We start from the raw sequence: 17,179 nt of genomic DNA, 5'->3' as shown, positions 1-17,179 counted from the left end.
ATAAAAGTGACTTTACACCCCCATTGTGGATGCTCTAACACGTCTATATATCCACATGCTATAACCGGTCTATGTGGCTGTGGATGGATATCATTGACTCGTACTTTAACAGTGGACGGATTATACCATGCATGAATATTGCAGTATTATACAATAATTTCTGAGCTTAAAAAACCTGCTTTTCGCCGGAGTCGGTTTTTTTTCCTTCCTTGAGAAAGTTACATGTTCAGTAGGAGGATAAAAGCATATTGGGTAAATAAATCTATACACAGCTGTGGCCTATACGGAGCATAAATCATTTGAAATGGCTTGTTTTACATGTTCAATATACGACAACTATTCATTTCCTTCAAAATATGTTGGCGAGAGGATCTTCCTCATCTTGCGGATTCTCAAGAGCCAGAATGTGTTTCTTAAATGAAGCTGCAGCGTCTTCTCTGTCCTCTAGTCTTCCAAGTTTGTCAAAGACCATCGCCGTTAAATAGAACGCTTCCGCCGCCAATTCATGATACTGCACACCAGAAGGATATTCAACCCATAAACAATGCGATATCAAGGCACTTCCAAGACGCACAAAGCAGACACAAGTAGACTTTAATATTTTATACAGTCCTTGTACCAGGGTTGAAGCTCAGAAGTAGATTTACCTCCAGCAATTGAAGCTCATCTGAAGCTTGTCTCAGAGGATCCAGCACAACATCAGAATCTTCAAAAACTGGCAAGTCAAATTCACGACAGCAATGCGAAAAATAATTAGGACTTCAAATGAAATAAAGCCAAATATAATTAGATGATAGCAACACAGAAAAGATTAACCGACAATGAAACATGTTAAGAGGGAATGGGTATATGCATGATAGCTAAAGAAGATGGGGCAAAATTTGGAGTTTGTTGACAAAATTGCTTATGGTTGACTTACCGGAAAAGCTTGGATCAGATAGATAGCATTTTGCTTCTACAATGAAGGCCCGAGAACGGAGCTCCAAACCCCCTTGACCAAGAATCATAGGAAAGGCCCCATGCACAAGGCTTAAGGCCCTTTTTGCATGATTTGATCCAAGTGATAGCCACAACTCGGCTAGCGTGAGTGTGGCCGATGCTTTAAGAAGGTCCAAGTTAAATGACTGGCAAAATGAGAGGCTTGCCAATGCGTACGGAAGACCTAAAACAGCATTGCCTGATTTCTGACAAAAATAAATAAAACAACTTTTACCTTTGCAGAATTTGTAGAAGGCTAAATATACAAATAGAGAAACAGACATGTATACGTAGCAAAGAAGACAGGGTGCCAAGAAACTTCAAATTCAAACAACTAAAGTGGAAAATGTGTCATTTCTTCATCATTGGATTATACAGATATACAATCTAGAAGATACTAAAATATAAGAAACAACTTATACCAGCACATCAGATTTCCTGGACATATTAATATGGACCATGGTTGCCTCCCCCCAACCCCTTCTATATCTTCTTTTTCCTTTTCCTTTTTGGTAAGTGCAAGGGGGGCTGGCACGTTCAGCCATAAATAAGAACTTTCTTCCACAATTTCTAAAAAGCTGACCATTGGGAAATGAATTTCTAGTATATCTGACCCTCCAACCACATTGTGCATAAAATGTAAATTGTACCTTGTGGATTTCAGCTAGCAATAGAAGAACACTGGCATTTTCAACTTGCATATTGAATTTGTAACACATGCAAAAGAGTGAGTGTGCTACAGCTGCTGCCTGCAATGAAATATGTCAAAATAGCTAAGGAAAAAGCATGCCACACAATTAGAAGATGGAGTCTAGTCCCAGGGTAGGAAGTTCAATGTATTGAAAATATCAAACCTCACTGAACTGATTTGCCGCAAGCAAAGTCCGAGCATTTCGAAGGCTTGCTTCCGTCTTCAATTCCATATCCACACCAGTGACAGATGATGCCAGGACTCCAAGCTCATCACATACTTGTTGGGCAAGCTTCAAATGTCCTCTAAATAATATTTGGCAAGGTCATGACATAAAATGTACTGTATATGAATCAAGATATTCACGAAATATTGTACCTGGTAAACTTACCTATGTAGAGCACGCTCATGGAGGAGCTGAAGTTTTAGTAACAAGATTCGTGATTTTGAGACAGATAAAAACTTCTCTGCAGCTATTTTAAGAGCAGCAAATGCCTCTAAACAAAGAGAAAAAAAAAAAAAACAAGTCATCAAGGATGAACAGCATTCGTGCATGTGTTTATGTGCGTGAGAGAGAGAGAGAGAGTACTCATACCATAAAAGAAAATGGCAACTAGAAAAAATATAATTCTTTTTGTTTACAAGAGTTCTTTAAATAGTAAACGCAATATAGTGCTTCTACCAAAGAAAAAGTAAAGGGAATATAGGTCTTACATATAAATGACACATTTATTAACAATATGACTTACAGAAAAAGACTTTGAAGTCCAATAACAAGGACCACAAACTATAAAATGGTTCCTTTTCTCCGCACAAACTAAACACCCCTACCTAAACAGATTGATTCAAAATGTTAACAAGAATACCAAAGAGTTTTATGTTCAGAAGCAAAATGGCTGCTTGGAGAATCAAGAACACCAAGCATTTTCCAGGGTGTTAATCTTTTGCCTCATTTTGTCTACAAGTATAACCCCAACTATGTAAAATACAATTTTCCAGGAACCAAAAGATTTTATTAAGGCGAAAAAGATGGATAAGAGGTCCATCAGTGGATGCCTTTTTTTTTGGCATTATATTTTATATAGTTCCCCAAATGCTATTGTGTGCAAGCGTGAAACTCTATGTGATGTTATAGATGCATCACTCTTTTTATGATAGTTGAACTTTTCTTGATATAGGGCACTATTTGATATGGACCAAGACTATGAAATATATATATATATATATATATAACATACAATTTTAGGTCAAGAACATGTGATTAGCTGAACACTATCACAATCACTAAATTTTAAATAAAGACTACTGGAAAGGTACTCAAGTATTTCATCTAACCTTTGTACCCTTTAAAAACTGCTAGATGTTGGATAAGCTTCAAATATGCTAATGCTGTGTCAGATGAACTGAAGACATCCAAGAAGTAGTCAGGTTCAAGTTATATAACATTTAAATGGAAAGAAGGTTATATTATAGGAAAGGAATAGAAACAAGATATGCAAATCTTGAGATACTTTCAGCTAGAAATTACCTTGAAACATCAGGAAAACAAGTTGCATGAACAAGTGCATTAAATCTAGCAAGAGAGGAACTGATGACATGCAAAAAGAAAAAGGTATTAAAACAAGCAAGGCATCATAGTCCAAGTAGTATGAATTAAAAGTATATAAAACTAGTCTTTAGAATGAAATCAAGAATTCTAGAATACTGAAAAGATAAATCTATTCATGTCGTAGCTACTTTTTTCTCAGCAGGGAATCTATACGACACTTATTATTTATGTTAAATGTTGGTGGTTACCACTATTCCCTGAAAGCTTAAGCTACTAGGATGTTGAATAAAAATTATCTTATTCTCTAAGTCTCTCCCTCACTTGTGGACCACCACCCCCAAAGCACAAGAGAGCCCAACATAGGAAATTCCGTATAAATTGTGAGGTTGTAGATGCAAGGATTTGAATTCAGGGTCTCTTTGGTATTATGTTAAATTTTGTTTGTTTACGACTATTCCTAAAACCTTACGTTGTTAGGAAGTGTCATAACTGTTATTTAATACTCTTAACAAATTTGCAGTTTTCATTTTGATTAGAAAAGAAATAAAAATAAAAGAATGAAAGGCGCATCACACTCAATCAACTTCACAATCTCAGATGACAAGGTAACTCGAAATGTAGTCACTATAAGGCTTGAAGAACACTATTCCAATAGGATATAGTGATACGGTCAACTGTAGAAGTTAAATCAGCATTAAAAAAGAAAAGAAAAGAAAAGAAACAAAAGTAAACTAATACAGGTCTTTACTAAAGATCACCTGCCATATATTTCCCATGCAGTGGCACGAAGTAAGTATGAAGAGCCTACTAATTGCAACACAGATGCAGGAACAGAACTTGGTTGTGCACAGAACTGGAAAGCATTATTGCTTCCTGATCCACTTTCTTGTGACAAGACTTGTGAATCCATTGGCTTCTGTAAATTCTTAAGCCATGCAGTACTAAAAGCACCATCAGTTGTCATTGAAGAAGTTTCGGACCCAAACTCACTAATCAATTGAGAACTCAATCTAAGTTCCTGCAAGAATTATATGTAATAGAGGGGGACAGGGGAGAAATGTTAGGAAATTGAACAATTTAACATGTTAGATAATCGAAGACCATTGGAATATCTTCAAAGAGTCCACATTACCTTGCAAACATTAATTGGACTTGTTCTAAGCTTTATTGAAGCCTTGGGACCAAATGAAACTAGAGGCCTTTGCACATGCTGCAAATGATGATACAAAATTACAATTTGCTTCTTTCTTTTTTTAAATGAAAAGATGAAATTTTATTTCACAAAAGAAACTGTACTGCAACAAGGATAGCAATCCACCATGAATATATAAGAGAAAACAATAATTCATGCCACATCTAGTTTAGCAAACCAAAACATATTCATGACACTACAGGTTTCCATAAAAATACATCGCAATGCCATGCTCACCGTTAAATCAAATTTAGCCATCGCAAGATGATTGGACGCCACTAAACGCTTTAACTTCAAATTTTCTGCCCTCTTCAGAGACCCTCTCAAGAGAACAAATAGTTGTTGCTGGACAGACAGTGAAATGCCTATTCTGGTCAAAGGTGAATATGACGAGCCCAGTATTCCAGTTGTACTAGATATACCAGTTTCGGACAACAAATTGCAGATAGCTGCTAAGGTGTAAGCAAGACATGTGTCATTACTTTGCTGCACAAGTTGAAAATCATAAGGCCCTCGTAGACAACATATCCGTGAAGGAAGAATAATATCATGCTGCTTTTTAAACTGAGATGCATGTATATAATCCAAATGGCTATAGAAAACCCAAAGTCAGACACAATATAACTACTGACATGATGACATACGAGTGATTTAAGATAAGAATGACTACATAAACTAAGAAAATTACCAGTTGAGAAAAATGTACTGCTTCAGTCAAAACCTGAAGATTGTAATAAGCAGAAAATTATTAAACACAGGGAAATATAATGACAGAATGCTTCATAACTAAAGGAGAGTAGGAAAATGAGTTCTTTAGGCCCCCTCCTCGTGCTCACCTCCAAAGCTTGTTTCGGGTGCCCAAAATGGAAATGCATCATTCCCAAACAAAGCAAGGCAATTTCATATCTTCCAAAGGTATTGCAACCAGATGCAGGAGGAACAAAATCAAATCCTTCAATCCCTGCACTTTTGTGCCAATGTTTATTGGATTAGTTCATTTGTTTTTAATACATTTAAAAGAGACCAAATGGTGGACACAAATGGTGACCAACTAACATAAAGTTGCAGCTTGAAAGCCATCATTTAAAGGCTTAACCTAAGCCAACAAATAATGTCAAACTTAACTTTCATTGAGACAACCAAGACTAGGAGCATGCCATTGGACATGCATGAAAAGCCATGAAGATAAGTGATAGATCCAGTCATAATAATTATCTCCTTTAATAGGAGCATCACCAAGAACAGCAATGGCTCACCATTTCCAATTTACATTCAATGTATTAGGTTACCAAATGAAAGAAACATCTGCAACAGCACTTGATCAAGTAATTATCAAACTAGATACAGAGCTAAGTTCTGACATACCTGTAATCAAAATAGCGGTGAACATTCTCCAAAGCAGCAATACAATCATCATGATACAAACCATTCAAGTAACGCAAGAAGTGAACCTGCATCAAAATTCAGCAAAAATGACAAAAGAAACATACTCTAAGTGCAACTACAACACAAATTACCAAACAGGAAAAAAATTCATGCGAGTTACTAACGCGATGTAGCTCAGGTGCCAGTTTTTGAAGCTGCCTTAGCATAAGTTCAAAATCATTTAAAGAGAAAGAGCTCCCCTGTCTTCCAAACGAATATTAATTAAGATTCAGTACAACCTAATGAACATAAAACAAATAGGAAAACCAAAATTTTCACAGATATATGCATCACTTACTTTTCAAGTGCATCAGCTTGCTCCTGCAGAAATCCTTGTATCTGCCAGTTAGTTCGTAGGAATATGCCACCACTGGGATCAAGATCTCTTAATGTATTGCTTGTAGGATGTGCATAATGACAAGCTTCTCTAAGTTTGCCACCATGTTTGAATTCTGGGTCACCAGGGACCTCAATATCTGCATGTTTAGTTTATATTATGCATGATTATGATTGACATTGCATTGAAATTTGAACACACAATATTTTAGAGCAAACCCATCAATGAAGGAATACAAAAATAGTGAGCATAACAAATGAAATTCTTTGTCTTTATCCCTTGCATGCCAGGTTTTGTTTCAAAACCACAGATATTTGGACGTTTGAATCAGATAGAGTAAAAGAAATAATTTATATAAATATAATGATCATGATGTTGCCTGAATTTAAAGTGCTCTAGATGGCTTTTGAACTTATTTGTTGACTCCAGAATGCCAGTGACAATGAAATCAAGATTGTGTTAGATTTTAGTACGGAATGTTGACTGATCTGGAGTTTAAGTAATACTATTGACAAACTTCACAAGTTTCAATGAAGATATCAAGTGGCTTCAACTATTCATAACTCTATCCCATATCAGGAGTGTCCTATTTGATTCAGAAATAACTTTATGCAGTAGGTTTTGAAGACCATTGTTGTCAAGCACAAAGACCTCTATGATGTCATAGCATCTCTACATGCTTCACGAGAATGATGCTTTGTATACCTTCAACCAATCCAACAAGTGCTTGGGGTGCATGAAGATGAAAAGAAACTCTTCCACCAGCTCTTTCCCTTGCTTCGATTTCTTCAGTGACTTTCTCGAAAACAAGATTCTCCAGTTCCATGTTTTCATATTCCGGAGGTGTTTCTAAATCATTACTAGAATCATCTAAGTGAGGTGCCTCATACGGAGGACAACTTGAGATAGCTTCTTTACAGTACATCCCTATACTTGTCAAAAGATGGCATGCACCCTGCATTAATATTAAAATTATATGAAACACTAGTTCCCTGTAAAAGCTTTCATTACCATAAAAACTAACAATAACAAACACAACACAACACTCATTTCCCCATGGAATATAGATGGAACTGAAAAACAAATTAAATGGATTTTTAGAAAGGAAAAAAAAAACTAACAATACCTCAAAGGATAAAAGATTAAACGCAAGTATGCAACGACGAAGAAACATCCCCAGGTGACTATTTGGATCCAAAATGACTTGGTCATCTTCCAGAACACCTGCTTCGGGACCGCCAAGGATTCCTAAAGAAAAATATCAAAACGGATTTAGTATCAGCAAGCAAGTACAACACCACATCAGCAACAACAAAAAATGGTAATTTAAGATGAACTGACCTCGCATATCACTAAAGAAGTTAAACAAATCATCCGGCGAAGACAGAGCCAACAGCTTACTGGTTAAATGGTCGGTTAACCAATAGTTCAATAAGCCCCCAATCCCCCTCAATTGATGTATAAGCTCATCCAATTTGGGCTCAAAAATATCATCATAAGACTGCCAAAAGCAAATAGCAACTGAATTACATGGGTTGTCCAAAGATTGAAGCTTTAATTAGGGAGAAGAGGGAAAACTTGAAAGTACCTTAGTGAGAGACAACAAGAAGAGGCCAAGGCGGTTGTGCTGATTGACGGTGGAGAAAGGGAAGGGGACTGAGATTTGAGCGGGCGGCGCGTAGACCTGAAGCAATATGCAGACTGAGACTTTGTGTGGCGTCACTGCGAAAGCCCCCGGCGGTTTCACTATCCCGGCCATTCGAAATGACTCGCCTCCCGCAGTTTCACTCTCACTCTGTCTTCTACTTTTCTGGTTGTGGATTGAGGATCGTAGCCAGAGCTCTTACCTCAGAGTCGAAGTGAGAGTGTTTCTAGGGATTGAGGTTTTGCAGGGGTTTTTGGAGACGAAAATGGGTATTTTAAAAAAGAACCGGGAAGTTTTGGTGTTCTTTTCTGCTCTCCTCTCTAGAGGAAGAGAACCATTTTTATCTCTTTATTGATTTGTGTGATTTGATAAAAAAAAAAATTATATTTATTTATGTGGCAAAATGGAAAGAAGTTAAAGGAAAATGGGAGCATTTTTTCTCATCACTTTAATGCAAAGTGTATCATAATTATGGATCCCGAGTCTCTACATTTATGGCATGTTTACTAATTTGTAATTGGATTATGAAAATTGAATTGATGATGAATTGAATTGAGGAGGAGTTGGATTGAGGAGAATTAAATTCTGAAATCCAATTGAAATTGTTTACTAAATCATATGGATTGAGGGGGCCACTCTTTCGTTCATACGAGGAGAGCCTTGACGGCTAGGGTTAGAGTTCCTCCAGTTTTCTTTACTCATTTTCTACGTCGTTTCTCTTAGTCTTCTTTGATTGTCTCTTTTGGTTCTTTTTGGTGTATTGGGTACTACCATTTTTATTTTATTTTGCTCTTTTGTTCTCTGTGGGGTAGCCGTGTCGACTTCCTTTCTGGGTTCCCAAAGAGCCAGTCACTAGTGAGGGTCTCCATCTTAACGCTATGGAGGTGACCACTGCCTCTTATGCTAAAAGGGATGACAAGTATGTGGCACCAAACGGGAATCAGATGCTTTCGAAAAACTGGTGTTGGGCATTTAATTGTTAGTGGCATGGATTTTTCTAGTAAGCGTAGTTTTCGTATTGAGGATTTTGTTGATAAGGCAGAGGAGACTAGCCTCGAGGGGTCTCTTAGGTCTCCCTAATAATTCTCCTATGGAATGTTCGTGGCCTTGGCAACCGATAAACGTTCCTATTATGAAGATCTTTCTTCATAATTTTCTTCAGTCTAAGAGGCCAATCTTGGTCTCCCTTTCTTGTCAGTTGGGGCTCTAGATCAAGAAAATTGGAGGTGGCGGTTGGTGTTTGGTTGGATCTGTTATGATGCTCACAATACATTTTTGACTCTGTACGAAGAACTATGATACTTTCTTTAGATTATAGAAGACTTTCTTTGACAGTACTTGCGTAGTGATAGGATCTGTTTCAATTGTTTTGTGGTTGGGGTGATTGGTTGGATCTATTCTGATACCCATAGTATGTTTTTGACTCTTTACGAAGAACTATGATGCTTTTTCTATATCATAAAAGGACTTCTTTGATAGTACCTAAATAGTTATGGGATGTTGTTTTAAGGTTTTGTGGTTGGGGTTTAAGTTGATTTGTTTCATATAAGTTGTTTTAACTCTTCTGTTTAGTCAATAGCATTGGTGGTCCTTTTTCCTACCCCAGAGTTTTGTTTTTTTGGGGAAGGTTTTAACAAGGCCGCCTTTAACATGCTAGTTCTTACCATGTAATGTTCCTTTCGGTTGAATGAAATACCATCTTTTCTCAACAACAAAAAAAACCTTATGGATTGAGAAGAGTTCGATCTCAAATTCCTATTGAAATTGTTTACTTAAAACATATGGAATTGGGTAGGAGTGGTACTAGTTACTGAAATGTCTTCGTTGCTGGGTTAAAGTAGATGGAAAATTTATAATTTTGAAAATTGTGTGAGGATATAATGGGTAAAAAAGGTGAATTCTTAATAGGTTAGTTCTCCAGGAATTTGAATACCACCTCCCACTCAAGAATTGAATTCTTCCAAAATCAGGAATTTAATTTCTATTTTTGTGTGGGCCCCACATACTTTTTAATTCCTTGATGTGAAATAAACGCAGGAATCTTACATAGGTGGAATTCAATTCATGATGGGAATTCCAATTCATGATTAGTAAACACACCATTAGAGGTTGTGCATTTACCCGCATTTCGCAACATCTGAACTATTTTATTAATCTATTTGTTTAAAACATGGCACATCAATAAGAAGTTTGTTTGTTTGTTTTTTTTTTTCATGAAAAGAAGTGTTTAAAGTTAACAAGTCTTTTAATGTTTAAATAAAAAATAAAGTAAAAATCCACAAAAGTTACCCATAACCTTCCAAGTACATGAAAAAGTGTTATATGGAAGATCAAAATGGAATATCCTTTGAATAAACATCTTCACTCATCACCCCTTCTCAATATAATCAATTTACCAAAAAAATATATCCCTACATTCAACAATTTGAAGAATTAGTTTGATTTGTATTTTGCATTTGTATTGACACCTGCTTATTTCATGGTTGTAGGGGTAGATTTGTGGTAGAGACAGAGAAATTGTGGCTTGTATGGTGGCCTAGGTGGCGAGGATAATAAGGGTGGGAAGGGGGAGTTGCCTTTCTGATTTTGTTTTTTTAATCTTAGATTTTGTGATTTTTTTTACTTTTTAATTTTAAATTGAATTAAGTTATTAGATTATTTTATTGGGGGTTTCATTAAAACACCCAAAATGAGGGCTGAAATTATAAAAAAACCCAACACCCAAAACACTTTATAAACACACCAAAAATCCATCATTACACACTCAAAACCCATTTATAAACACACTAAAAAAATATACAATTGTTGATTTTGGGTTGCTTTTGGGTGTGTTTCTATGTTTAAATAGTATTTTGGTTTTTTTATAAATACATGTCTAGAATTGGGTTTATTTATAAATTTGTATATTTTATTTTATTTTTCAAAGTTTCCTTTTGTGCCATGTGTTATGTCTTAAACGGTTAGATTATTATGATGGTCTAGATGTTGCGAAATGTTGGTAAATGCACAACACCTAAATGTAGAGGCTCGGGATCCCATAATTATCACCTTTCTCAACACTTCACATGTTCATGGGCATAATCATGATTCTATAATACAAAGCAAAGAGTTAACTATGGACTTATGGTTATGCTTATGGATACGTGTTAAATGTTGAGAAAGGTGGTGAGGTATACACTAGGTTAAAGTGGTGAGCCAATATATTTCCAATAGAAAATATTTCCTCCTCCCTATAAGTATGAACTCCTACATTCCATGACATGTGAGTAGAAAAATTTTCTTCTTATATTTTTAATAAATTATTTTTGTACATGTGTCAAACTTAAACTGTGATTTTGCACACGTGTACAGACATAAATACTCAAAATAATATAAATATATTTTTATTTGATCAAGGGAGGAACTATCAACTTACCTTTGAACTGTTTGGTCCCTTTCTTTTTTGACCTGATGGGGCCTGTGTGTCCTCGGGGTTTTTGTTTGTTGTGTTTTATTTCTCCTATAAATAAATAAAAAACTTGAATCTCTTCAAATGTTGAGAAAAAATATGTCATTAAATTAAATGCTAGTTGTTGTTGTTTTTTTTGTTTTTGTTTTTTTTGTGTGATAATGTGATCAAATTACATACTTCAAAACTCGTTTATCTCTTTTTATTTTATTAGTACAAGTGATTGGAGTAGGATGATTTACATAAGTATTTACCCGTATCTACGAGTTTCAAATCTAAGACCACATGGATAAAAGTAAAAGAACTCAACCATCTGTATACATTCCATCACCTATATATGGTTTTTATTTATTTATTTTTGGTAATGAAAAGACAAATCTAAAAACGCATCATGCTTAGCGGGACCTATCCACGCTTGTAAGCCAGAACGGGTATATCTAAGCCAAAAAATCTCAAGAAACAAGTAGCTAGCTCACAGGAAAAGAGTCAATAAAAGGAAAAAATTCTCACTTTTTTTTTTCCTTTTTTATTTTTTGTTTAATGCGTGTTAGAAGCTTAGAAAGCAACATCATCATCATCTTCACCTGCTAGTCCATGAAATGAAACAAACCTAACAGCCTTCTTCAACCTCACCGATAACCAAAGGGCCTCTAATTTACCAAAAGTTTCAGGCTTTCGATCCTCTCGATCTACCAATACTATGGCCACCAATGTTGCCCCTCCGGTCAGTCCCTTTGCCTATATTTACTTGTTTTTTGTATGTATTTGTAAAGGTTTTGATATTCATGGTGGGCAATTGTGAATTTTCTGTTCGAGCAGAGAGCTGCGGACGCAGAGAATAGCTTGGAGAAGATCAAGCGTCATCTGGCTTCGGGTTCTGGCCGGAACTTGTTGCAGGGCCCACTTCTCAAGCGATCCGAGACGGTACGATCCCAGAGCCTCCCATTTGTCTTTCTTTTACTTCCTTTTTTTGTGGTTTCAAATTATTTTTCAGGATTAGATTTTGGTTCTTGCGAAAGTTCAGTTTTTTTTTTCTGTTGGGTCAATTCCTAATTTAGATTCTGTTGGCTTTTCATTGAACCGCTTGTATTGCGAATTAGAAAAATGATAAGTAACATTTTTTAAGCTCCCGTTGATATTATTGAAGTTCAGTCATTTCAAAACTGAAGTCTTTATAAATCATGCTTGAAAGAGTTCTAAATGTAATTTGGACACTGGGATGGTTTGGCGAGCTTTCCTTTGTAGTGCTTTTTGTTCTGGAAATTATTGAACTGCTGTTTTCTTTTAACAGCTGAGAAAATGGAACGAGCGGTGGGTGATCTTAGACCCGACAACAGGGAGAATGGAATACAAGTTAGTTGTGCAAGACATTCTTACTTCAATTTATGCCTTATAGATGCATTGACCAACACCGTACTTTTTTATGATTTAGGATTAGGAGAAATGAGCCGACTGTCAAGGGAACCATTCTCTTTGATGCAAATAGCACAATCACCCTTTCTCCAGTGAACTTCCAGTAAGATTCATTTTGCATAATATCTGTTTTATATAACAGTCATCTTTGCAGGTTGTAATTTCAATGATGTGTTACATGATTTCTTTTTCTGTTTTGTGTTTTCAGTGGGATGCAAAAGTATGATGGCTGCTGTTTCTGTATCCTCATTTATTTTCTCTAGTATTTTCGTAATGTAGAGGCATATCTTTTAACTTCTATAGAAAACATTCTTGTAAATCTGGATAGGAATTTCTGAACTTGCATGCTTCTTAACTTCATTCTTTAGATATTGGGACCCCACAGAAAAAAGACTACTTCCTTTGTGCAGAGACTCCTGGTGCAGCTAGAGCATGGGTATCAACACTACAGTAAGTTCTTTCCCTTTACATTATGCTGTAGTGATTATGTAGATGTTATTATATATTGTACTGTTTCGTCTTTATGCGCATGTTATAAATACTTTATAACCTCTAGGGCAGAGTTATATGCTGCTGATTCAAATGAGAAATTAGTTAACACATGTAATGGAGATTATTGCTGTGGGTTGAGGAAAAAACAATGGTTTTAGAATTTGTTTTCCTATTCTTACTATTTAATTTGAACTTTCCCAATGTAATTTGAGTTCTCTTTTAGACCGCCCATTGCATATGGTTGGGCATTGTGATGTTCGCTTGTAGTTTACAGGCTCAAATGTAATGGCTTATCCAAAAATTTCCTCATCTTCAAGTAATACATTAGCAAGTTACTTCTCTAAAAATGTGACTTATCAGGGGAAAAAGGACTCTTAGTTTGTTATGTTACTTCAGTCAAAGATATTATTCATGCATCATATGGTTGATGTAAATTTTTTGTATGATGTCAATAGAAGCCTGTGGTCCATTGGGGATGAATTGGAATAGGGTGCATTTTCAAGACTAAAAGACTTAATTTTCTGTTGTCATAGTGAAAGAGGCAATGCTTATCTGACAAAAATTCCACCTTTCCTTTATTTCCCGTGTGGAATTTGACGAATCATTCCCATAAAGACCGGATTAGCAGTTTCCATTACTACATGTTTCATCTAATCTTGTCTTTTGCTCTTTTTTCCTTTTTTTGCCCTCTGACGCAGAGCAACACAATTGGTTTTAAAGGCCCATAAAGAAGCTGTGAATTCCTTGAGTGGCAATGGTTCTGCGAAACTGGGAACGGTTGCAGCAGTAGTTGCTGCTGCCAATTCGACTGCTTTGGAGAGTTCTAAGGATATTGAAGCAGCAATGCATATTTCTTTGAGGAATGCTTTGGGAGTGATAACGAATAAGCCAACTGATGGTCCAATGGATGATTTTGCAATTATGAAGGTACTGCTTATGATCTAGTTATTTACACTGCCCTACATTCATTTTGAAATGGCTTTTACAGTATAGTTTGTTAATGAAAGGGCCCTGGTTTCAATTGTACTTTATCAGTTCTGTGTCATGAGAAACAGTTTTAGTAGGTAACTGAGACCCTATAGTGTTTAAAACATTCATTTGTGCACAACAGAGATAGAAACATGCTACATCATTGAATTTCTTCCAAACTTGTGAGAAGCAAACATGAGGAATGTTGACTCCTCTGCAGTCCTTCAAATCCAATTGCTCTTTGTGATCATTTAGTTCACTTAGACTCTGTTTTCTGATTGTGTATCTCTGCTCTGTAGGAGACATTACGGGTCAAAGATGACGAACTACAAAATTTGGCTAGGGACCTTCGTGCACGTGACTCAACAATTAAAGAAATAGCAGAAAAATTAACTGAGACTGCTGAAGCTGCTGAGGCTGCAGCCTCTGCAGCTCATACAATTGATGAACAAAGGAGAATTGTTTGTGCAGAAATTGAGCGCTTAAAAAAAGATTCAGAGAAACAGCTGGAATCTTCCATGTTAAAGGTATTGATAAGCTCTTCTATGTTAATTTTGTTGTGTCTTTGGATAAGTGATCTCCTTTTCCCCTCCACTACTATAAATTATTAATTTGGAAAAAGAAAAAAAAGCTGATCTTTTTGTTCTGAGAGCACTTTTGATTGTTCAACTTTTTTTGTGGCTTTTGTTTATATTTGTAGCTAAAAGATTCTGAAGAAAAGGCTATGGCCTTAAGCAAAGAAAGAGACCAATTGATCAGGCAGAGAGATTCTGCTCTTCAGGAGGCACACATGTGGCGTTCTGAGCTTGCAAAAGCTAGAGAGCGTGTTGTGATATTAGAAGCAGCTGTCGTGAGAGCAGAGGAGAAGGTTAGGGTTGCAGAGGCAGATGCTGAAGCTAGAATAAAGGAGGCTGTGCAGAAAGAATCAGCTGCGCTGAAGGACAAGCAAGAGCTCCTGGTCTATGTGAATAAGTTGCAAGCACAGCTTCAAAGGTTTAGTACCTTCTGCCTTTTACCCAATATATAAGTGGCTTGGGGATTATAATCCTTTAGTCCCTTATTAAGTTATCTTCAATATTTTATTAATCAACCATTTCATGTTGACAGACATCACATTGATACGAAGCAAGTGTTCGAGGAGAAGTCCGAGTCTGGCAATACACCCCTGACTAAACATGTAGACTTGTCTGAAGAAAATGTTGATAAAGCATGCCTCAGTGTTTCTAGAACAGTCCCAGTACCAGGGGAGAGTGTAGTTCACATGGCTGGGGATCAGGTCAACCACCGGCCAGCTGGAGATGGTGAATGGAGTGACATTCAGGCTCAAGATGCAAGGATAGCTGATGTAAGAGAAATTGCCCCCGAGTCAGAAGCAAGTAGCTTGGATATTCCTGTTGTTAGCCAACCAGTTGGTAACCAACATGAACAAGGAGGGAACTCTTTTCATCAGCCTTGAAAATGAAGTGACGCATTTGTAGAGCAGAAAACTTGAAATTGTAGGGCGTGCGGCGGACTATATAGAAGTCAGTTATAGGAGAAATGTGAACTTGGTGTTCTTTTTATACCCTTTCATTTATCAAATTGAGGTCTTGGCAGCCTGATTCTGCATGGATCAGATATCGGCTGGCTAGGCGTCTGTATGCGCCACATTGTGTCGAATATTCACAGATAAAGAAAACATGTGCTAGGCCCGTCTTTGTATAATGCGTTCCATGTGATCCCGCTGGCCACGTGCAAAAATTTATCCTCATTGTGTTCATATTGTGCTATTAACAGAGGGTTTATACTTATGTGGAAGAAGTATCTTTGGAGCTTCTCCCTAAACTATTTATCATGTTTCTGAAAAGAACCTAAGTGGAATTTTCTGGGCAACAATCTGAACATTTCGTTTTATTAATCTATTTCCTAGACATATTACCCATATTCATGTGAGTTGTTTATAAATGGGCTCCTTTCTGCGAGCAGTGTGAGAAGTTCTATGATATTGAATATTGATGGTGGGTTTTGCTTTTTGGGTATGGTGTGGTCATCTACACCCATAAAAGCAAACCCCACAAGAACTGTTTCTCAAAAGACAAAGAATATCCAAAATTTTGGAATCTAACTTATATGGTTAAACCTCATTAAGTGGAGAGAATCCGCATTGTAATTGGGTGTATGCACCCACATATCTCTATGGAAATATTTTTGCTCACTATTGTTGAGGCCTAAAACGTCACAAGAAGTCCAAGAATATTTAAAGTCCAATATAACATATAATGTTGGTCATGCGTTCATCCAAGCTGTATTTTGGGAATTTATCCATTAAATAAATATAGAAATAGTGTACTTGTCATGCCAAGCAAATAATACATTTTCCTATACTAAATCACCCGACAAACTTAAGTGGACCCAAGCCACATACATGCATGGGGCTTGCTGAAAGGGTTGTGATGTGAATGGTTACAAGGAGGCCCATCAAAAGGTTCAACAAATGGAGGTTTTTGGGCTGCTTGGGAGCACCAAAACCCAAGTCCATTTGTATTGAGCCTATTGAGTGGATAAGCAGAGTCTTCTCCCAACATTTATTACCCGATCCCCAATTTTCTACCTTACAACACCAAAACCACTGCCAGTCTTGCTTTAGTGACTACTACCCAACCCCCAACTACCCCGCACTAAAGCCTCAGTCATACTTACTATGTCACCAACTTAAGCCACTCATTCTTCACATGCTTAAGCTTCAGCGGCTATAAAAGGAAGCACCCAAAAGGAAAGAAGGAGAACGAACAAAGAACGTCAGCAATAGAGCAAGCTATAATCTCACTGCTAGAAACACTCAAGCCTAACCTCAGAAACCATCTCTCTCTCTCTCTCTCTCTCTCTCTCTCTCTCTCTCTCTCTCTCTTTTTGAATCTCCAGAAACCATCATCTTCTTCTGCCAGCAACCATCCTCTTATCCAGAAGCCATCTTCTACCTTTTTTCTAGAAACCAGAAGCCATTCCAAGCTCTAAAATATTCTTTTTCCAAAACACTGTTTCAAGTCAGGCAGACGCTCTT

The 17,179-nt window shown here is 36.7% G+C and overlaps 2 protein-coding genes across 2 annotated transcripts; one reads left to right on the top strand and one right to left on the bottom strand.

The window, feature by feature from the left end:
- Window positions 1-128: 128 nt before the first annotated feature.
- On the bottom strand, window positions 129-8,175 carry LOC103328929 (anaphase-promoting complex subunit). The gene is made up of 20 exons (XM_008231350.2): window positions 7,761-8,175; window positions 7,514-7,673; window positions 7,299-7,420; window positions 6,878-7,127; window positions 6,134-6,311; window positions 5,961-6,039; window positions 5,776-5,861; window positions 5,247-5,376; window positions 5,099-5,131; window positions 4,648-4,896; window positions 4,351-4,428; window positions 3,977-4,236; window positions 3,198-3,257; window positions 3,005-3,072; window positions 2,061-2,166; window positions 1,833-1,974; window positions 1,629-1,727; window positions 920-1,184; window positions 648-715; window positions 129-511 (listed from the first exon to the last, which is right to left on the bottom strand). Exons 1-20 carry the CDS (start codon window positions 7,929-7,931, stop codon window positions 350-352), a joined length of 2,766 nt encoding a protein of 921 aa, XP_008229572.2. The 5' UTR covers window positions 7,932-8,175; the 3' UTR covers window positions 129-349.
- Window positions 8,176-11,704: 3,529 nt separating this feature from the next.
- Window positions 11,705-15,843, top strand: SWAP70 (Pleckstrin homology (PH) domain-containing protein). The gene is made up of 10 exons (XM_008231351.2): window positions 11,705-11,989; window positions 12,085-12,189; window positions 12,557-12,618; window positions 12,698-12,781; window positions 12,887-12,918; window positions 13,047-13,128; window positions 13,869-14,097; window positions 14,439-14,666; window positions 14,840-15,132; window positions 15,247-15,843. Exons 1-10 carry the CDS (start codon window positions 11,966-11,968, stop codon window positions 15,593-15,595), a joined length of 1,488 nt encoding a protein of 495 aa, XP_008229573.1. The 5' UTR covers window positions 11,705-11,965; the 3' UTR covers window positions 15,596-15,843.
- The last annotated feature ends 1,336 nt before the right edge of the window (window positions 15,844-17,179 follow it).

The sequence above is a fragment of the Prunus mume genome, linkage group LG4 (assembly GCF_029339155.1).
Source record: "Prunus mume cultivar Tortuosa linkage group LG4, ASM2933915v1, whole genome shotgun sequence".
NCBI lineage: Eukaryota > Viridiplantae > Streptophyta > Magnoliopsida > Rosales > Rosaceae > Prunus > Prunus mume.
This window is presented reverse-complemented; position numbering and strand designations above follow the sequence as displayed.

Coding starts and splice junctions, on each gene's coding strand:
- LOC103328929 (XM_008231350.2), bottom strand. CDS start 7,931: ATGGCCGGGATAGTGAAACCGCCGGGGGCTTTCGCAGTGACGCCACAC. Junction 7,128..7,298: donor TTAATCTTTTATCCTTTGAG/GTATTGTTAGTT, acceptor ATATTAATGCAG/GGTGCATGCCATCTTTTGAC. Junction 6,312..6,877: donor ACTTGTTGGATTGGTTGAAG/GTATACAAAGCA, acceptor CTAAACATGCAG/ATATTGAGGTCCCTGGTGAC.
- SWAP70 (XM_008231351.2), top strand. CDS start 11,966: ATGGCCACCAATGTTGCCCCTCCG. Junction 11,990..12,084: donor CCACCAATGTTGCCCCTCCG/GTCAGTCCCTTT, acceptor CTGTTCGAGCAG/AGAGCTGCGGACGCAGAGAA. Junction 12,619..12,697: donor ACAGGGAGAATGGAATACAA/GTTAGTTGTGCA, acceptor TTTATGATTTAG/GATTAGGAGAAATGAGCCGA.